The sequence below is a fragment of the Bombus flavifrons genome, chromosome 3 (genome assembly GCF_040668555.2).
Source record: "Bombus flavifrons isolate JBK064 chromosome 3, iyBomFlav1_principal, whole genome shotgun sequence".
Classification (NCBI taxonomy): domain Eukaryota; kingdom Metazoa; phylum Arthropoda; class Insecta; order Hymenoptera; family Apidae; genus Bombus; species Bombus flavifrons.
The window spans coordinates 11517644-11538589 of record NC_138444.1 but is presented as its reverse complement, the minus strand read 5'-3'; the positions used below and the strand labels follow the sequence as shown (position 1 = coordinate 11538589).

General features: G+C 28.0%; 8 protein-coding genes across 13 annotated transcripts; 4 read left to right on the top strand and 4 right to left on the bottom strand.

Moving 5' to 3' along the window:
- Window positions 1–497: 497 nt before the first annotated feature.
- On the bottom strand, window positions 498–1994 carry Ubc10 (ubiquitin conjugating enzyme 10). 2 transcript variants are annotated; one of them, XM_069110368.1, is made up of 4 exons: window positions 1854–1994; window positions 1428–1523; window positions 977–1163; window positions 498–907 (listed from the first exon to the last, which is right to left on the bottom strand). In XM_069110368.1, the coding sequence occupies exons 1-4, from the start codon at window positions 1878–1880 to the stop codon at window positions 738–740; spliced, it is 480 nt and encodes a 159-aa protein (XP_068966469.1). In that variant the 5' UTR covers window positions 1881–1994; the 3' UTR covers window positions 498–737. The 2 variants fall into 2 exon arrangements, with proteins under 2 accessions (XP_068966469.1, XP_068966470.1); XM_069110369.1 differs by having other exon boundaries at window positions 1759–1860.
- Window positions 1995–2060: 66 nt separating this feature from the next.
- Window positions 2061–5448, top strand: Cog2 (conserved oligomeric Golgi complex subunit 2). The gene is made up of 11 exons (XM_069110304.1): window positions 2061–2197; window positions 2553–2674; window positions 2750–2977; window positions 3093–3359; window positions 3433–3734; window positions 3804–3921; window positions 3978–4367; window positions 4443–4623; window positions 4700–4979; window positions 5053–5233; window positions 5309–5448. The coding sequence occupies exons 2-11, from the start codon at window positions 2603–2605 to the stop codon at window positions 5390–5392; spliced, it is 2103 nt and encodes a 700-aa protein (XP_068966405.1). The 5' UTR covers window positions 2061–2197; window positions 2553–2602; the 3' UTR covers window positions 5393–5448.
- A 138-nt stretch (window positions 5449–5586) lies between these two features.
- fsd (transmembrane protein fates-shifted) lies at window positions 5587–7685 on the bottom strand. 4 transcript variants are annotated; one of them, XM_069110338.1, is made up of 8 exons: window positions 7390–7530; window positions 7207–7287; window positions 6971–7072; window positions 6808–6876; window positions 6585–6723; window positions 6304–6505; window positions 6050–6214; window positions 5587–5960 (listed from the first exon to the last, which is right to left on the bottom strand). In XM_069110338.1, exons 1-8 carry the CDS (start codon window positions 7457–7459, stop codon window positions 5688–5690), a joined length of 1101 nt encoding a protein of 366 aa, XP_068966439.1. In that variant the 5' UTR covers window positions 7460–7530; the 3' UTR covers window positions 5587–5687. The 4 variants fall into 4 exon arrangements, with proteins under 4 accessions (XP_068966439.1, XP_068966440.1, XP_068966441.1 ...); XM_069110339.1 differs by having other exon boundaries at window positions 6304–6496; XM_069110340.1 differs by lacking the exons at window positions 7207–7287; window positions 7390–7530 and adding an exon at window positions 7545–7685.
- Pus10 (Pseudouridine synthase 10) lies at window positions 7359–9730 on the top strand. 2 transcript variants are annotated; one of them, XM_069110321.1, is made up of 7 exons: window positions 7379–7499; window positions 7869–8016; window positions 8074–8178; window positions 8249–8556; window positions 8626–8834; window positions 8901–9026; window positions 9108–9730. In XM_069110321.1, exons 1-7 carry the CDS (start codon window positions 7468–7470, stop codon window positions 9728–9730), a joined length of 1551 nt encoding a protein of 516 aa, XP_068966422.1. In that variant the 5' UTR covers window positions 7379–7467. The 2 variants fall into 2 exon arrangements, with proteins under 2 accessions (XP_068966423.1, XP_068966422.1); XM_069110322.1 differs by lacking the exon at window positions 7869–8016 and having other exon boundaries at window positions 7359–7499.
- Window positions 9731–9733: 3 nt separating this feature from the next.
- On the bottom strand, window positions 9734–11507 carry aurB (aurora kinase B). Its single transcript, XM_069110352.1, has 7 exons — window positions 11349–11507; window positions 11122–11256; window positions 10842–11033; window positions 10634–10768; window positions 10394–10552; window positions 10085–10316; window positions 9734–10017 (listed from the first exon to the last, which is right to left on the bottom strand). Exons 2-7 carry the CDS (start codon window positions 11232–11234, stop codon window positions 9931–9933), a joined length of 918 nt encoding a protein of 305 aa, XP_068966453.1. The 5' UTR covers window positions 11235–11256; window positions 11349–11507; the 3' UTR covers window positions 9734–9930.
- Window positions 11508–11785: 278 nt separating this feature from the next.
- Window positions 11786–13509, top strand: LOC138178471 (calcineurin subunit B type 2). Its single transcript, XM_069110367.1, has 5 exons — window positions 11786–11942; window positions 12137–12176; window positions 12564–12775; window positions 12853–13062; window positions 13132–13509. The coding sequence occupies exons 1-5, from the start codon at window positions 11940–11942 to the stop codon at window positions 13177–13179; spliced, it is 513 nt and encodes a 170-aa protein (XP_068966468.1). The 5' UTR covers window positions 11786–11939; the 3' UTR covers window positions 13180–13509.
- Window positions 13510–14886: 1377 nt separating this feature from the next.
- LOC138178445 (serine/threonine-protein phosphatase 4 regulatory subunit 2-A) lies at window positions 14887–19995 on the top strand. The gene has a single exon (XM_069110312.1). The coding sequence runs from the start codon at window positions 15145–15147 to the stop codon at window positions 17083–17085; it is 1941 nt and encodes a 646-aa protein (XP_068966413.1). The 5' UTR covers window positions 14887–15144; the 3' UTR covers window positions 17086–19995.
- On the bottom strand, window positions 18687–20941 carry LOC138178444 (ATP-binding cassette sub-family B member 10, mitochondrial). Its single transcript, XM_069110311.1, has 3 exons — window positions 20347–20941; window positions 19168–20276; window positions 18687–19101 (listed from the first exon to the last, which is right to left on the bottom strand). Exons 1-3 carry the CDS (start codon window positions 20939–20941, stop codon window positions 18841–18843), a joined length of 1965 nt encoding a protein of 654 aa, XP_068966412.1. The 3' UTR covers window positions 18687–18840.
- Between the last annotated feature and the right edge of the window lie 5 nt (window positions 20942–20946).

Below are 20946 nucleotides of genomic sequence, written 5' to 3'. Positions count from 1 at the left end.
AATAATGAAGATATTAATTTAATTTTTCACTGTTTAATAGGGTAATATTACTATAAAAGATAGATATACACGGAAAGTAATTCAATTGTAAATGGAAGTGAAAGATCAAGTTACGAATTAATCTTTTGTATTAGAAGATAAAATTATATTCTTAAGATAACATTAAGAAAAGTACTCTCAATCAAACTTAAAATCGAAACACGATTACAGTACCAATACGATCAATTTAACAATTACAAATATTTTATGTACATTTGTAATAATTATTTAATGTTTGTGGATTTGATTGATCTGAATCAAAATTTATCCATAATTTGAAGAGTTAACATGTTTGTAATTTCTTAACATTGAAGGTAAATACATTACTCTATAATGTCATATTTGTCACAATGAACTATAATTGCTTTGCTTTCAACAGAAAAAAGAGCAGGTGATGTTTTTTATGCTTCTTAAAATCATATGGATCGCATATCCATATAACAACTTCAAAATACAAATTGTATACAATATCATACAGTTAGTTTATTATATTTTTACTTTGCTCTGAAAAATTTGTTTATCCACTTTATAAACATTACAATTTGCACATATTAATATCATTGTCAGTAGTTAACCAATACTGTACACATGTATCTTATTCAACTTGCTTTTCATGTAACAGAGAAGTCTATCGTGGTTTGAATTAAATTAGCTGACGAGTGGCAGGCATCATGGTGAGTAAAATTGGTCACTCGTGGTTATTCGTTAGAAGATGACGATTCCCGCCTTTTTTCTGCATGCTTTTTTGTGAACTCTTCCGCATTTTTTAAAAACTTTTTTCTATCCTTTAAAAATTCTTCTGCAAGATCTGCCCTTAAAGGATGCTCTGGTTCAGGATCATTTACTAATGCTATCAGAGCTTGTACAACTGTAAATCAATTATGTATTACTTATTCTTTTATATTGTAACAAGAAAACAATGCCAAGAAAATTTAACCTTGGTCTGTCTTTGTAGCTGGTTTCCAGTTTTCAGCACTTATAATTGGTAAGCACACTTGCCCTTTCTCATCCACATTTGGATGATATATTTTTGTTTTAAAGTTTATCTTTGGAGGCTTAAAAGGATACTCTGCGGGGAAGTTTATTTCAATGCGAAATGCTCCTTTATTATATGGTGGATTATCCTAAAACATTTTAAGAAGAATGACAAGCATTTCTAAAAGAAAAAATAACAAAAAAGATATATGGCAGATATAATTAGAACTTGTATCATTATGTTACCGATTAAATTTTGAAAACGACATATACAATCATTCCAATGTTTCCAAAATCAAATTGTAGTACAGCATTGCGTATATCTAACTATAGTTGTCTTTACAAATAGGATTAGGTTAGGTTAGATTAGATTAGATTATATTTCTAAAATAGAATGGTACATCAAAACATACCGGTAGTATGAGACCTTGCCAAGTGAGAATATTCGATTCATCTACTTGAATATTTGTAAAATTTTTCATTGCCGAAGCTCTTAAATCACCAAGTTCCTAAAAGTGATACAATGGTTATCATCGAAATTATTACTAAAAACTATAATAATCAAAAAGACATTCTTTGAACGAATAATGAAAATTCTAATTCATATCATTAGAGAAAATTTTATGCACTTTAAGGATAGATATTAACAAATAATATTGGAAGTATCCAATATTCTATATCATCATGGGAAACCTCGACATCATTTAGAACATGCTATGAAAATTAATCCTGTTAAACATGTACATGACGAGTGTGTTGAAATGTCGATATTGTATTTTGCAATGTTTTTCACATATTCAATGTACTATCGTTCCTCGTTGACAGAAACTTTGATTTACCTTTTGCAATCTTCTCGTAGCTGCCATTTTGAAAATAAATTTCACTAAAAGTAGTAAAACTTGTCAAGTTCCTTAGTGATGGCTTCACAGCTATTCTGTCTTCGAAAATACCCTAGTATTTTTTATGAAAGTCTTTCGTAAACGAACATCGAACAAAACACTATATATTCCCTTTCGTTGGATTTTGTTTTACGGCACTAATTTCTCATCAATATAAATGTAGATTATTTACTGTTAGTCACGAATATGAATTGCTCTCCGTCCTATTCGTTTAACTGTATTGTATTGTACGCGTGCGTGCGTTTGGGGTTTATACATATGTACATATACATGCGTCAATTTAGGTAAAAAACCATTATGTTTTAATGCCATTAAAGAAAGCATACTTGATAAAGTTTTTCAATATGTTAGGTACTCTAAGAACAATTTTTAAATTCATCTTATAATTATCAATAATATATTCATGTACTATGTATAGGTGCTATGTTTTGAATTAATTCACATATAAAGGTTGTTGCAAAGAATTTTTGACTTCACATTCTTATACTGTCTGAAACATTTTTTTAATGACATATCAACTGGTGTTAATTGTCAAATTTTATTAAATAAATTAACTATGGATGGGCTCTGTGATAACATATTATATATTTTAATGAAAAGTTATGAATGTATATATTAATTTGTATGATTAAATAATAGGAAAAATTAATTCCTTGTAAAAAAAGGTTAATGGTAAGAGATCTATTACTATGTCGAAGGAAAATATTAATTTACCAAAAGCTCCAAATGATCTATGTTTTTCTGAAGTTGATTTTATTCAAGTAAGTCAATATTAAAATGTGTTTTAACATAGAAATGCAATCTATTATGATACCTTTTATATTTATAATTTCTAGGAAAATTTCAATGTCGATACCTTTCTCCAAGAACACAGAAAGAGCACAAAATTAGAAACAATGCGTGATGATCTTGGAATATACTTGAAATTGTTAAGGTCTGCTATGATTGATTTAATCAATCGAGATTATACAGATTTTGTAAATTTATCAAGTAATATGATTGGTTTGGATAAGGCTATAAGTGATTTACAAACACCTTTAGGACAATTAAGGGAAGAAGTAATGGTAAATTCAATGAGAAAATATATTTAATTACTAAAATACTAAATTTTATTACTATTACTATTATTACATATTACTATTACAATTACTATTATTAGTAATATATTTTTTATGATAGCAAGTACAGCAGATCCTGGATGACGAAGTTACAGCAATTACTCATAATATGAACGAAAATAAGAAAACACGAGAATACAAGCGAAGTGTATTCAGCTTACAGCATATTTATAAGTCTTTGAATAAACTTTCAACTATATTGTCTTTAAACACATTCCTTGAAAGTCCTGCTAAAATAGATATTTTAGAACAAGCTGCTGCAGAATTTAATCAATTAGGATTTCATATGTCTAGGTGCAAACTGAACATTATCAATGAAAACCAAAAAGTATGCATATCTTTAAGAAATTGAACATAGATTTACTATTCTTATTAATGACAGAAATGTTATATTGTAATAGGAAGCTGAAGAACTTGAACAGTCTTATATGATACACCTCAATGAATTTTTCTTGGCAAGTATACAAGAAAAAAATTCTTTTTTATTAATTCGTTGCTTAGGAATTTACGTTACACTTGATAAAATAAGTGATGCAGAAGATTTAGTGAGGAAAGAGATTGTTGGTCCATTGATTCATAACGTAATTAATACGGAAAACTTGAAAACTGATTTACTAGGTCTACAAAATATATACAATAGGTTACTGAACATTTTAAATGTAGAACTTAAACAATTATTAGACATTACATTATATCCAAATAGGTATGCATTTTATTAAAGTTAAATTACATATGTCATTGTACAGAAATATTTCTAAATCTTTTTTCACAGACTTTCTGTGAAAGGTTTTAATTTTTTGGTGAACAGTTTTTGGATTGATGTAGAAGAAAAGATTGAGCAATATATAAAGTACATCTTTGCTCCTGGAGATCCAATATTATTTCATTCAGTAAGTAAGTAAAGTTATACTATAGTAATATAGTATATAACATTTCATAATTTCAGAGATATGTAGCAACCCTGGAGTTTTTAGAAAAATTGGAAGCTGAGTGTATTACTCCCGAATCTTTAATTGCATTACAAAAGAATTCGCAATATAAAAACTTTTTGAAGAAGTGGAATTTACCAGTATATTTCCAAATTAAATTTCAAGAAATAGCTAGTGGAATTGAGACAGTTTTAACTGAATCAATATCACCAGCATCTGTAAAAGGAACATTGGAGTCCCTTACACAAGATGATTTTTCTCTTCATGCAACTTGTATTATATGGGAAAATCTACAAACGATTTGGGATAATAATGTATATCTACATCAACTGTTTCATAGATTTTGGAAATTCAGTCTTCAGATATGTGCCAGATATAAAATATGGATTCAAATAGTGCTTAAAGAAGTATATTTAATTTAAAAGATAATATAATATATGATACTTGAATAATTAAAAATCCTAATTTTTTTTTATGTAAAGGTATGGCCGATAGAAAATGAAATAAGCAACTTAAACAAAGTAGAACATTCTACAAAACTTAACTTCCTAATTTGTTTGTATAAGGATGTAGAAAAATTTGCAAATATACTTCCATTTCTTTTTGAAATAGCTCGATCGAAATTTAAACAAGAAAATCCAAGGATATTGACGCTATTAAAAGGTTACAACAAGAAAAATGTTGATATTATATTCTTATTCAAATTTTCTATATCATTACCTATATATTTTTTTCGTAGATTCTCTCGATGAAACGATAAAGAATTTAAAAACAATTTGGCCACAAATTACAAAAGAAATAGTAGATGAATTATTGAAACAATGTGTAACGCATCTGAAACAAGTCAGTGATATTCCGAGATTATTTAGACGAACAAAAAGGGATGTACCAACGAAACCATGCTCTTATGTAAAACATACTCTTGTATTCCTCCTCAATTTTCATGCAGATTACAAAAAGATAATACCAGATAATGTTAATTATTGGTTGGAATTGGCCCTTTCTGAGTTAACTGAACAGTAAGGAAAAAAGAAATAGTTATTATTGAAAATTATAACATTTGTAAAATTTTGTTATATTGAATTGTTGCAGTTATCTAGCTTCTGTAACAGACGTATTAACTTCAGTGCAAAAAACTGAAGAGAGTTTAAGAAGATTGAAAAAAATACGCGACAAATCCACAGGGTCCCTTACTTCCGAAGTTCAAGGAATCAGCGATGATGAAAAAATACGAATTCAGTTACAAGTTGATGTACAAGCTTATGCTAATATGGTAAACTCTATTGTCAAATAATTCATTTTTCACCATGTAAAAATTGTTTCATTATACATATAAATCATATTTCAGATTACAGAGATGCAGATTTCAATTTCAAATGTGCTTTATATGAAAGAATTGCTACACGCTGTTGAAACCGCAATCAAAAGATAATATTACATTTTTCTCTATTTCTTTAATTTTTAAATAAACTAATTTAAATTCTCTTATTTTATGTCATTTATTTATTAGTTGTAATAACACAGTATTAATATATGTAGTTTTGTCTGTATATCATTTAACATTTTTCTTATCCTTTTTTTTTCATTTTTTGACTCATGAAATTTTGAAGAACAAGTGTCCAAATCTTTAAATTTAACAGACATTTAATGTATTATGTACATAGAAGTATTTATATTACAGTCGTACTTATGATCTAGCTGCTCGATTATGAAATATGGAATTCTTCTTATAATAAGCTCTGATCCCAAGAATCACTTTGTGGTAATTCAATAGTAGTTATTGAATCTTGGTGGGGATAAGTCGGATGCCACCAATCTAGAATTTGATAGCTAACAACATCATTTAAAATAACTTGATTTGTTAATGTATTAGGGACATCTGACGTTCCAAATCCGAGTTGTAATCGATGATCCTTAAAACCGGGCATCAAAGTCATCGATACTGATTGCAAAATCAAGCCAATTACTGGTGGCAACATACTATATTTTAAACAAGTCACCTATAAATTGTATAATATTGCATAAATTGCTATTTACCATAACAATGCATTATGCATTAGAGATAATTGTCTCATAGTAAAGTGAATACCCTGAGTATCTTGCAGCCCTCTTCCAAATTCACAGCTACATCCTCTAACATTTCAAGAAAATCTGTCTTTTTACCATTGATCTTTGTTTTCAGTTTTAATGAATTATTGTTAGCTTTTGGCAACTCTTTTAATTTGAAATAGAAATACCATCGCTTTTTCCCTTCCTAAAAAAAATATCAATAAGTAATTTATGATTAGTTAATTTTACTAAATGATTCAATAATAATATTACGTATGATTCTATGTTGCATACCTTATGCCACATAAGACAGCACTGTCTTTTAACAAGTGAATGTGGCTGATCTTGTCTTAAATAGGACACATTATCAACTTCTTTCTTCAAGGAAAAATAAGTGTAATGTAATGTTCTAATGACACAAGCACGGAGTCCGTGTGTACGAACCATACATTGTGGTTGTAGACGCTCTGGTAAACCAGGAACAAACCTATAGTAACTATATTATGCTTTACTTAATACTCCTATGTATTATCATAATTCTAGATTGTTATGTTCTTACATAAAGGAAAACTTACGTCTTGTACAAATGAAACCAAAATTTTCCTGTTGTTACCACATGATAAGAACTTCTACATATTTGAGCAAATTTTCCCACAGCCTCTGGACTAATGTATTCAGATATAATAAACCATATATCCAATGGATAATCTACACCTAAATAATGTAAAAATATAATTTGTCCTTTATTTCAGGAATTCTTCTTGAATTTTACCGTTTCATAGTTTCTGTTTATTTTACCTTCTTCTTCTTCTGTAGTGCTCTCAAAGGAATTTGTCTTTCTGTTTCTTCTTTGATTTGTTAATGCACCTATAAAGTAAGATCAATTTAAGTTTAATTGAGAGCTAAAAATGGAACATTGAAAAATGGAACTTCATAACTGATTATTTCTAAAAGTATCTACCTTTAGTATTTTTCTTTGACTTATTCAAATCACCCAGATTACCTTGATAACTTTCATTCATTTTGCTCCAGAAAGTTTTTTTCTCTGCTGTTGCTTCCTTCACTGTACAGATAGAATTGGATGAAAAGATTTGTTATAGACTATTCATTCAAGGATACAAATAAATAAGTGGAATTTCTTATATTAGACAGAAATGGCATAACACAAAGTTGATTGAAATGTATTAACAAGGTAACCTTCAGAGGAGACATTTATCACTGCCTTTTTAAATCTTGTGTGTGTCCGTGATGAATTTGCAAAGTCATCAATGGTTATATCTGTCACGAAAAAATAAAGCATTATTTCGTCGTTATACACATACTTTTAATAATGTGTCAATCGAGGAATTTTTTAAAATAATTAGTAAAACAACTATTAACCTCCAATCAAATTGTCGTTGCCACTTTCCGCATTTACTTTTTTGTTAGATTTTTTCCTTAAAATAGGCATGATGTTAAATGCTACGTTACTATATCTACAAATTAATCAGGTACCAGTTGCAACAGAATAAAACCTAAAACTTATAACTATTTACACTAGTAATGGATGACATTGTAACCGTCCATCATATTTTTTAGCGAAGTCAATAAGAAAGATGTGTTCAATCCGTATGAAGCATCGTGTTGTTTTTGCATTTAATAATTTTACGTTATAGATACTTCAGTTTTTTCACTTCAATAGACTAATTGCCAATAATTGAAGATAAGATAATATGATTTAAATGTAATCTGTATATAAACATTTATTTAAATATTTAGAAATGTGTGGGATTATATTCTCAGCAGGTTAACGTAAACACGATAATTAAAAACTTTTATTTTAATTGATATTCTTTTAACGTTGAAATACTATGTTACAGAATTTTTTTTAAAATGAACGCTACGGAAAGTGAAAAACGTATTTTTAATTTTTTGCAACTGCAAAATTGTTGCTTAAGATGTTGTTTTCGTTTTGTTGGGTGGCGTACGCTAGATTGTTACGAAGATCCTGTTAAATATGCAAAAGATGTATGTTTTAATTACTGTAATTTTTAATTTTTGATTCAATATTAAATTCTTTTATAGGCTGGGTATATTAAAGCAGAAGATATCTCTTTTAACGATGATATACCGTGCATAACCTGTTTAGGAATTCTACAAAATAAGACACAAGAACAAGTTATTGGAAAAGTATGTTGAAGCATCTGTTTTAAAATGTATATAGACATTTGATATAAATTTCAAATAATTTTACAAACAGATTCAAGTTGAAGTAGATAAACAAAATTATGATAGTGGAACATTTATATGTGCATTAACAATACCAGTATGCATCAGTGTCAGAGAACGTTTTTTGCATATACAATGTGCCATCCAACTTAATCTTTCAGAAGATGCATTGCTAGATTTTAAAATCAAACTGCAAAGTGTTAAAGATGTTTGGAAATGGATAATGACTCCAAAATTAGAATTGGCTATTAAAAAACAAATGGATTCAATGACACCTTCTCCATTTCTGATTGAAATTATTCTAACATACAAATTTAATGAGAAAGAATGTGAAACATTGTAAGTTTAGAATTATTTTATTTCTAGAAATATGTTATTTCAATTACAATAAAATATTTTTTGTCTTAGATTATTGTGCAAAGGAACAAATAACACAGGGAATAAACAGAAAAGAAAATATAATGAAAATAGATTTAGCAGAAAAAGTATAGAGACTCTAATGACCAAAATAATAGACGAAGAATTTTTTCAATACTTTAAAGCTGTGTCATTTGATACATCAGATAGCATTAATGTAGAAAATATCATATGTTCACATTCAAGTATTTTTATAGGAGGTAATATAAGGAATATTATTAAAAGTATAATTATAATATAAATTATTAAATGACTTATAACCTCAGGGCGGTATAATAAATTATCAAGAGAACTCAGTCAAACTCCATGGTTCATAAATGGAGAGAAAAAGATGCAATCATCTGTTCAGGACATATTGTGTAATCCTATTGCTGAAGTAACAAAAGCTCAATGTAAGTTAGATATTCTAAAACTTTTAATATTGTAATTAACTATATTTCAGTCAAAATTTAATACCCGCTTTTCATATATAGCTATTAAATTTTTATCATCTGGAAGAGAAGATGTGGACGTTAGAAACATATATTCTGGAAGGCCATTTGCCGTTGAATTAATTAGTCCTCGAATGACCAAAATAACAGAAGAGTTACTATCAAATTTAGTCAATAAAATTAATCAGTCCTCAAAGCAAGTACAAATTACGTCAAATTTAAAAGTTTTATCCAAATATGACTTGAAAAGGTTAAAAGAAGGCGAAAATGTTAAAACAAAATTTTACCGAGCACTTTGCGTTTGTCGTAATTCGTCTAAGAACGTATTATCTCTTGAAAAATTAAATGATTTGAAACGTGTAAAAATAATACAAAAGACACCAGTGAGAGTATTGCATAGACGACCTTTAAGTCCCAGAGAACGATTAATATATGAAATGAGAGCTCGCTGGGTTGAGCCTCAGGAATTAAAAAAGTTGGATATTACTACTGAGGATGCTAGTATGTTTTTTGTATTAGATATCAAAACACAAGCTGGAACATATGTAAAAGAATTTGTGCATGGAGATTTTGGTCGAACTAAACCAAGTTTATGCGACATTCTTAATGTCGAAATCGATATAGTCGCATTAGATGTAACAGGGATTAATTTAAATTGGCCATAAAAATTATGTTAGTATTGAAATAATTTTATATACCAATGTAAAAAATATATATATTATCTTAATAATAATTGTCTTATAATAAAAAATATATTTCAAATAATTTTTGTTATTCCTTTAAAACTAATGTGTCTTTATATTTCATTAATAATTGTCTTGTAATAAAAAATATATTTCAAATAATTTTTGTTATTCCTTTAAAACTAATCTGAGTCTTTATATTTCATTATCCAAAAATGTCTTTTTACAGCAGCCATAGAGATTCTTTCCGAGCTTTTCCGTTTAATTAACTGTAATTAATATAAAAATGATGATTTGTTTAAATAAAGAATTACAGCAAACATATGCAAGAATTACCCTTGATATCAAATCTTTGGCTCCTGATGTAATTTGTTCTGGCCACTGTATGTTTATTGTCTTTATTTTCACGTAAGTTTCTTGCTGTGAATCACTAAGAAAAGGTGGTTTACCCACAAGAAATTCATAACAGAGAATACCTAAACACCAATGATCGACATATATATCATATGTTTGTCCTGTTACCATTTCTGGAGGTAAGTAATCTAATGTTCCACATAATGTATTCCTCCTGCAGTTATTGTTATTGATAATAAATGTTGCTTTACTACTGTAGTAATTATTAATTATAATTATAAATATACTTACTTAGATGATGGTGCATGAACAGACCATCCAAAGTCTGCCAATTTTACATTACCTTCATGTGTAAGTAATAAATTTTCTGGTTTTATATCTCTATGAATTACATTATTTCTATGACAGTATTCTAAAGCATCTGCTACTTGATAAGTATACTTAGCAGATCTGAAGAATAATAATGACAATTAAAAGTAAATATATAAATTAATTAATCATAAATTATAAATTAATTTAAAAAATACATACAAGTGTTCATTAAATCTTTCATTTGGTTGTCTCTTTAATTCCTTATATAATTCTCCTCGAGCAGCAAACTCTAATACAAGATAGATGCGCTTATGATCATGAAAATACGTTAACATTTGCAGAATATTAGGATGCCTAAAAAATATTCTTACAGCATATTTTTATTTATGAACAAAAAATTAAAAAATGCACAAGATAATAAGTTTACCTTAAGTGTGTTTGAATTTCAATTTCACGCATCACTTGTTTTTCTACACGTCCTTTCATTAATTCCACTTTGTATAAAGTTTTCAATGCTACCATATAATGTGTACTTTTTTCTCTAGCCAAGTAAACACGGCCAAATTTACCTCTGCCTAAAGGTGCACCGATTTCAAAATCATCTAAATTCCATTGATACCTATGAAACAATATTTTATATTCATAATAAAATTAAAATTGATTAACATCTTTTACACTGATTGAAGCAAAATTTCTCTTCACCATACCTTGATCCTCTAGTTTCAACATGGTCTTCCATTTTACATAAAGTATTTAAAACAATTTCCTTATACTCAGATGGAACATTGGATGGACATTGAAATGCTTCCATGTGAGCCATAATGTTACAAATTATAGACTTTCTAAAAAATTTTGAGACATTTTTGAGGAAAAAGGTTTTATTATACATCTATTATGTTGTATAAATTTATATATTGAAGTAATTTCATATTACCTTTGGGGCACAATAGTTATTTATGTAACATATAATATTTGAATTGAATTCTTTAGTAAAATAATACTTCTTAGTAAAATAACCGATATATATTCATAAGAAATTTTTTAACATCTTCTGCACTTTTCAACTGACATTTTTGATTTAAAAAGAACTGATAGATTAAAGTGACACCTACAGTACCAAAATCGCAAAAAATTTGATTGCAACACGTAATATTCCCCAAATTAATTTCAATAAAGAGATTTATAATGAAGAAATTACTTTTAAAATATATTATAAATAAGTAATTCAACTTGAAATAAAAAAATTATAATTTTCAAAGAATATCTATAGCCTATCCAACAAGACGAGGCAGTAAACATAAACAAAATTTTGTTGCTATGGCTGCAAAGTGCCTCATCTCGTTGGACAGACTATAGAATTTGTATGCTCATGCTTGTGTAGGCTATACACGTATTTCGTTAAAGTTTCTCTTCTATACCTATCTCATGCTTTCTACTGGTCATCTATCATAAAGTAGTTTTTGCTGATCGATTTTGACATTTTGTGGTAAATTTTTGACAGAAATCGACCGGCTCGAGTATCACAATGGTAATTAAGCATGTTAAATGTTTGAGGTTATTTATATTCACGTAAATAGTTAAGCAGTATATTATACTACGCGTAATTGATTTTATAATTGTTTTCGTTAAGGAAAATATTATGTGATTATTATCTTTAAAATCCTATAAATAAACTTCTTTTTAACATACTGTGTGTATTTACTTTACATATTTTCTTTTTAGGGTAATGAAAGCTCGCTGCCTATGGAACTATGTTCTAATTGTAAGTCAATATGAAACATTATTTTTGATATCTTGAAATAGCCCATCGTTGTTCCAAGTATATTTGTTCAAAATAAACGCTTTATATACTTTTCTAATAGCTAATATTATATTATGAAATTATTTCGAATAATATTTGATAAAAATTTTATATGAGATCATGTTAAAAATAATTTCTTTTTATTTAAATCATTTTTCATTTACATATTGCTTCTGATTTATTTTTATCTTCAACTGCTTCAACTAAACATAGCACTTCTGAAGTATTAACCACCATATTTGTTGATGTACACATACATACATATGCACACATCTAATGCTATTAATAAAAAATATTAGTTTTATGGTCCTTTCATTACCTTTTAACATAAAAATATCTTTTTTTTAGTTGATGCTGATGAAATTAGAAGATTAGGAAAACGATTTCGGAAGTTAGATTTAGATAACAGTGGTGCTTTAAGTATTGATGAGTTTATGTCATTGCCAGAATTACAACAGAATCCTTTAGTGCAACGTGTTATAGATATATTTGATGCAGATGGCAATGGAGAAGTAGATTTTAAGGAATTTATTCATGGTGTTTCTCAATTCAGTGTTAAGGTATATATAAATTTTATTACAAGATAACAATAAATATAAATAGAGCATTCAAAAATACTTTCATTCTTTTTTAACAGGGAGATAAAGAAAGCAAATTAAGATTTGCATTTAGAATTTATGATATGGATAACGATGGTTTTATAAGCAATGGGGAATTATTCCAAGTATTGAAAATGATGGTAGGCAATAACTTAAAGGATACTCAACTTCAACAAATTGTTGATAAAACAATATTATTTGCTGACAAAGATGAAGATGGCAAAATTAGTTTTGAAGAATTTTGTTCTGTAAGTAAAAACTTTTAGATGATTCTAGACAGGCTAATTATATAAAAAATTTGTTATATGTGATTTCAGGTTGTTGGTAATACAGATATTCATAAGAAGATGGTGGTTGATGTTTAAATTATCGAAAGTTTATGGAAAGAAAAATATTAGAGAACAAGTTAATGGTAATATCAATTTGACTTAATGAATTCATTATTAACACTGGATTGATTGGATAGTTATAAGTAACAAAATTGTGTAGGGTGAAATTATGTTATTAAGTCTTTAATCTATACAAAGTCTTTAATATATATATATATATATACATAAGTTTGTCATCTGTGAAAATACTTTCCATAGTGCACTGTACATTACAATTTAATTGACCACCGACCTTCTAAGATTGTGCACATTTACTAAACATATGTATTGTATAGATTTTAATATTATAAAATATCTTATACGCAACATATACATATTTTTAGTTGAAATATTACGTTTTTTTAGTTGAAAATATTATCCAAATAGCTCTGTTATCATTTTATAATTTATAATATGATTTAATTAGTGTACAAAAAGCTATAAAGTTGTTCCAGAAAACTTTTGAAGATACAATTATAATAATATTTAAATTATTTAAGAAGTATTATTTTATATATTGAAATCTAATTCAGATATATGTTTTCATTCTTATCTTACAATATACTTCAATAATGTGAAATATGTCTAGCAAAAAATTGCATTTTCCATAAATTTTATTTTCCTAATTTTTCTATTAAATACTATCAGAGTTAAGTGAATAGGAACATTTTATTTGTTTCATAATATAAGACCCATTGAATTAGGTTCTGTAAGTAGTTAATTTGTAAAAAAGATTCTGTTTATTTTTAAAAGAAGTTTGTATTGTATATATTATGTTCAATTATTAATTAATCCATCAATTGTGTATTTGAAAGAAGTATTATATATTATTTAATCAATTATTACTAACATTTGAAAAGTCCCATGTGTTGATAAAATCGATTTTACAGAGAACTTTAGTTTTGAACTAGATTAACATAACAGTGGGATTCTCGAAACTTTCAAATACGCAAATTTTTAAAAATAACCTTATTTGTTTATTATATGACTATTAAGAGAATAATGTATTACAAAACAGAAATTAAATAATATATATTGTTTTATTCTATGATTATGATATTTTGTACATTTACATATTATAAAATATTAATGTTCAAAATCTTAAGGTAATGTTGAAATAAATCCATAATATATATATATAATATTATATATATATATATATATATATATATATATATATATATATATATATATATATATAATATTATATATATATATATATATATATATATATATATATATATATATATAATATTTAGCAATTTGAAACCTATATATATATTTTCCAATATTTTTATTTTATAAATGAATATAAAATTTATTTGATCGTGTATTATTACTAAATATAATAATTTAGAAAAATAATTGTAAATCCTTAGGTTATTACATACTATTAACTGTATGTATTACTAATACCACTACTTGAATATGAAATTTAAATGTCTTATTTATCTTTTATATTACTTATATTATGTATAATTATTATCATTTTGTTTTTATCCAATTGTCAGATATTATTTTTAAACATATATATATGAAGTATTTATAGTAATAAAAGAGGTATAGATATATATGTATATTTTATCCTTTATTGATGTAAATTTTATGTGAAATATACTTTATATGACAATATCGTATCATTCCAAACATATGAAGAAATCGAAATAGATTCCGTAAATCCGATATTAAATGTATAAAAATCGTAAATTGTTTTATTAGTTGAAAAAATAATATGATAAATGAAAACTAACCAAACGCTGTCAACGTTGACATGTTTTTAAGGTGTTGGTAGCACTGCTTCGTCCCTTGCCCTTCATTGTTGCTATTTAGTACCCGGTGTGTTTGCGTTTTTCATTGCTTCTTGCGTAAAGTTTTACCATAGATTTTTATCAATCCGACGAGAGTCGACAGAAATAATTTAGCGACCAAAAGAAAGCGGAGAGGCTAGCGCAGGAGGTGAAGATGGATAATTTAGAGGAGGTATTGCAAGCACTTGACGAATTTCAGAAAGTGCGTCCAAGTGAGATACCTCGAGAGCTCGAGGATTATTTGTGTTGGGTTGCGAAAACCGGTGATCCTGTTTATCAGTGGTCGCTGATCAAAACATTGTTCAGAGAGAAACTGACACGCGTGATGACTGAATTTTACGAAAGTTGTCCGACACTTGACCTAGCACCGTGTCCGAATGTCGAACATTTCAATTATGACACGATGAAAAGCAATCTCCTCGAACGTTTGGAATCATTTGCAAACGCCCCATTTACTATTCAACGAATTTGTGAACTATTAACAGTACCTCGTAAGGAGTACAACAGGGTTGACAAGTTCATGAGAGCTATTGAGAAGAATATTTTGGTTGTTTCCACTAGAGAACCTGGGCCACTATCTAGAAGGAATGAGAATGGTGATGGTATGGTTAATGGATCTGTAGATGAAGATGCATCTGTAACACAGCCTCCTCAAGATGTAGAGATGGAATATTGGGAAAAAGATTGTCCTTCCACAGTTACAATTAGTGTGCATACTGTTGAAAATGAAACACCTTTGTTACATACTGTTGTGCCAACCAATGACATAATAAAACACGTATTTGGTTTCCAAAAACCTTCACATGAGAAAGTAGAATCAACATCTTCTAAGTCCGACATTGTGGTATCTAATTCCATACCAACTACTTCAGAATTTTCTGGTGTGTCCAATTTGAATTCTCAAGCACAAACACAGGATTCACAGATTGGACCTACGATGCAAAACTTGTCAACCATTGTTCCTGAAACTTCTGGAATTATTAGTGATGTTTCAGAAGCAATTATGAACGAGGACACCAGTTCTCAGCCTAGCTTAGAGTTAGAAAATGAAGGAGGAGATCCTGCAGACTCCTCAAGGAAATTGCAAACTACTTTTCAGACTAAAGATTTCAGTTCAAATGAGAATAAATCATCGAAGTTTTATGTAGATAATTCTAAAGTGAATGAAAAGACGGAGATGGAGACGATGTCAATACATGTACAAGAAGAATCAAGTAAAAGTAATGATATATTGGTTAAGTCAGATGTTGAAATCAAAACGGTATTGGACAACAAAGAATCAGTTAATCCAGTTGTTGAAAATCTTTTAAATACTAATGAAAATTTGGAAAGCACGATAAAGTTAGGTACGGAAGTAGGAAACATTCAATCAATTATCAATACATCTAGTTCAAACAAGGAATCATTAACTTTAAAAAATAACAATATGGGAAGTACATCTACAACAAATAATCCAGAACAATCTACAAATAATTTAATTTTATCTACTGATAATGTAAATACAGAAGAAACTATAAATACATCAGAAGATATGTCTGTAGATGTAGAGAATCTGAAGGAACAAAGTAAAGAAGCAGAATTAATAAAAGATTCAAAACCTTTAGTGGAAGAACCATGTTCTAAAGCTAACGCAATAAAAAATTTTAATTGTAACCAGGAAAAAGATAATTTAACTATCACAGAAACTGTAGAAGATGAGAACAAAATGAGAGTGATGAAGTCCATAGTACCTGATCCAATTCCTATTGTCGAAGAACCAAGAGACTCAGAATGTATTAATGTAAAGGAAGATATCTCGCCAATTGTTGAAATAACAGAAGAACCAGAAAATCAAAATCCTACGATAACATGTCAATCAGAACACAAAGAAAAAATGTCTATTGAAGATAGTAATATAGCGCAATTACAAGGTAATAATATAACTTCTATCAGAAATAAAATAGAGGATAGTGACACAGTAATAGAAAATGTCATGAGTAAAAAAGGACAGGAAGCAGTGGAACTAATGGAAGTAGATGAAGAAGAAACATTATCCGTATTTCAACAGGATGATGAACCCATGGAGCAAGAGGCAGTACAATCATCTAGAAGTTAATAACGTGTAAGAAGAAGGTTCTATTCACTTATTTTTAATATTTGATTTTTATTATAACAGGAAACATAAAGAAGAACAAATACTGAAAAAACGATTGTTTACATTACAAAATTTTTTATTGTAGTTCAAACATGATTTATATATGACTTCTCTTAAGTGATTTGATACATAAGTTGTATAAAGAGATATTGTAAGATTTACAAGGAATTCTCTAATCATATGTTCTTTACCATTTCATTAACTTTATAATTACCATTAAATCAGGTAAATTTTGGAATTGTACAGAGATGTGTTCATATGAATTTCTAAGCTCCTGTAGAAAGCAAAACACTACCTATTTCCAGAACATTATAATATTAATGACCAGTTTTGACCATGGTTTGGTTTTTATTTCAAATTAATTTATAAACAAGCTTAACAGTAAATTTATGCAGATAAAGTTTCTACTTAGAATGTGGCTGTGTTTGTAACTGAAGCATATAAAATTTTTACATGGCTTGTAACAAATATAACATGTGATATAAACAAAGAAACATTTTAAACATACATTTTGGTGCTTTGCAATATATTTTACTGGCAAATAGGGAGCATAAATCCAATCATTGTAGACTAAATCAATTACTGATCTTACGTAAAAAGATGTCTCAAAATTTTATTAATTGAGAAATAATTCTCAACATAAAAGATGCACTGGATCTTTGAAATTAATACTTATTAGACATATTTCTATAAAGATGACTGATCAATTGTATTAAGCATAGATGAGATCAAACCATAGATTCCATTTAACCATTCAAGTTGAAATTGATAAAAAAAGATGCCTTTATTATATACATCTCCTATATAGAAAAGGGTAAAACATAGTAAGAATAAAATGTTTGTCTTTTCTAGTTGGAGAAATGAATGATACTGCTCTCTTTATGTCTTGCTGTGTTTTCCTAGAAATGTAACAGTTGAATAATTGTCAGATAATACGAATATGGCAATATTCTCTTTTCTGTTAAAATGGAGATTATATTAAACTGGCTTGTGTAATTTAATAATCAGCCTAGTTTAATTACAACAACAATTTGCTTCTGGTCATATGTTTTTATTGAATATTTTTATGCAGACACAAGTCTAGAGATGGTTCATCTTAAAAATAATTATAATAACAATATATTAATTTAAATACAACATAGATCAATGATATAATACATTGATATAACTTAAAATAGCAGTGTACATTATTTTATAGAAAATATATTAAAAATTATTACCAAATAGTAATTATTTACAATACCTGCCTTACTCCTTAGATTAAAAAAATATATATATATATATATATATATATATATAATTTTGTGATTAAATCACAGCTTGATGTAGTAATTGTTTGTGTTTTATAAATTATTTAAGCACACCATATAAACATGTATTAGGTCTCAGTTCTAAAATGTTTAATTTGTCTTTGGTGAGATTTTTTTTCACTCTTTGTGAAAATGATTTATATATACACAAAATATGGTTTTAAAATTTCATAAGAAATAGAACATGATATAGATAAAAGTTACGAATATTTAAAAACCATAATTACAGAATAAAACATTGTATTTCAGAAATTAAATTAATAAATTTATTAATCATTTATTACAGATGCTATTTTCAATAACCTTTGTACATTATTTTTATAGATTATTAAGTATTTCTTAGTATTTCTGGTTTACTGAACACATTATTCATTAATTGTTGGTGATTTTTATTAAACTCCAGAAATTAAGCAAAGGTTTGATGTTGAACTAACTTATGAAAATAACTGTCCTTTAAGCTCACAAGTTCTTTATAAGTGCCCGTTTCCGTTACTTGCCCTTCTTTCAAAACAATGACTTTATCTGCATTTTTTATTGTACTTAATCTGTGAGCTATGGTTAGAACTGTCCGTCCTTGAACAGCTTTTTCTAAAGCTTTTTGTACATAATGTTCACTCTCTGCATCTAATGCACTTGTAGCTTCATCCAAGATTAAGATTTTAGGCTCCTAAGTACAAATAATTCTGAATTACTAGTTTTTATTGGATGATTTTTATCTCAGTAATGCTCTTACCTTTATTAAAGCCCTAGCGATAGCAACTCTTTGCCTTTGTCCACCACTCAGAGTAATACCCCGTTCTCCAACTACTGTATCTAAACCATCTGGCATATTTTTTGTAAATTCTAAAACATGTGCATATTTTGCAACTTCTTCTACATCATGTTTTACTGAATCTATTGCTCCATATAATATGTTCTCTCTTATTGTACCACTAAAGAGAATAGGTTCCTGAGAAACTATACTGATCTGTGATCTCACCCATGCTGGGTTAAGAGATTGAAGATCATGTTTGTCTAAAAGTATAGATCCTAAATTGGGATCATAAAGTCTCAATAAGAGTGAAGCTATTGTAGACTTTCCAGAACCTGATGCTCCAACGATAGCAATTACCATACATGATGGGATTTTTAAACTGAAGTTTTTCAAAACCCATGTATTTCTTCTTGTAGGATAAGCAAAATTGACATTTTGGAATTCAATATCACCGGATAACTCTTTTTCCAGAATTTTACCACCTTGAATTGGTATTGTTGGCTCTCTTCCAATCAATTCAGCTAAACGCACATTTGCGCCTAATGCTTTATTTAATTCACTATAAAATGAAGATAAGCCATTTAAAGATATTGCAACATACGCTGCATACATTAAGAATGCGCTTAAGCTTCCAACCGTAAGAGAGGAATCGGAAACCATAGCCCCACCATAATATAAAACAGACAAGATAATCACATTTCCAGAAAAACCAGTTAATCCAAAAAATATCCCTCTGCATAAACTTTCCTTATAACAAATTTTAAGCACATTGTCTAGCTGGGAATTATAATAATTGGATTCATTTATTTCTTTTGAAAAGGCTTTTACTGTTCTTATATTGCTAATTCTCTCTTCAGCAATTGTATGTAGTTCTGCTAAATTATTTTGCATGTCTTTCGAAATCTTCTTTAAATAGCGACCACATACTATGGCTAAACCTGCAACTGGTGGCACGATAGTTAGACCAATCATGGCCAATTTAGGCGAGGCATAAAGCATCATTGATATCCCACAAATACTCATAAAAGTAGAACGTAATCCATCTGATATGTTACTTGTTAATGCTTGGCTAACAAGTTGTGTATCTCCTGAAATTAATTAACAATATGAAAGATTGATACATATATAAAAGAATTTTTAAAAAGTTAAGAGTTATACCAGACAATCGACCAACAAATTCCCCTGTATTACATTTATCAAAAACTGCTATTTCTTGTCGAAGAATGGCAGCATACAATTGTTTTCTTAAAGACTGCGTAATCCTATGTCCAGTAGTAGACATTAAATATATTCTGCAGAAATTGCATAGAGCTCCAATAACAAATACTCCAAACAAAATAATGCACAATTGATTAAGGTTTTTCTTCGTATCTTCTTTGTCACTTGCATAAATAATATCAATTAATTTTCCTAAAGAAAATGGTACTACCATTGTTATAGTAGATGAAATTAATAAAAAGGTAATAGCACCAAATAACCTCCATTTCTCAGGTACTGCTAGGACAATTAAATTTTTTAGTTCTGACGTTTCTCTTTTTTTTGTGGTAAATCGTACTGTAGAGTTTAAACTTTTGGTTTTTATAGCATTCGTTGTGTGACATCTTAAAATTGAAAATGTAGGGCTCTTTCTACTAAGTCTGATTGATGGCGTTAAACACGTATAAAATAACTGTTTATGTGTGATCATTGATTTGCGAAATTTTATTCTTTGTGAAGAAATGCTTCTTGTAAATAACCTCCAAACGAGTACCATGTTTT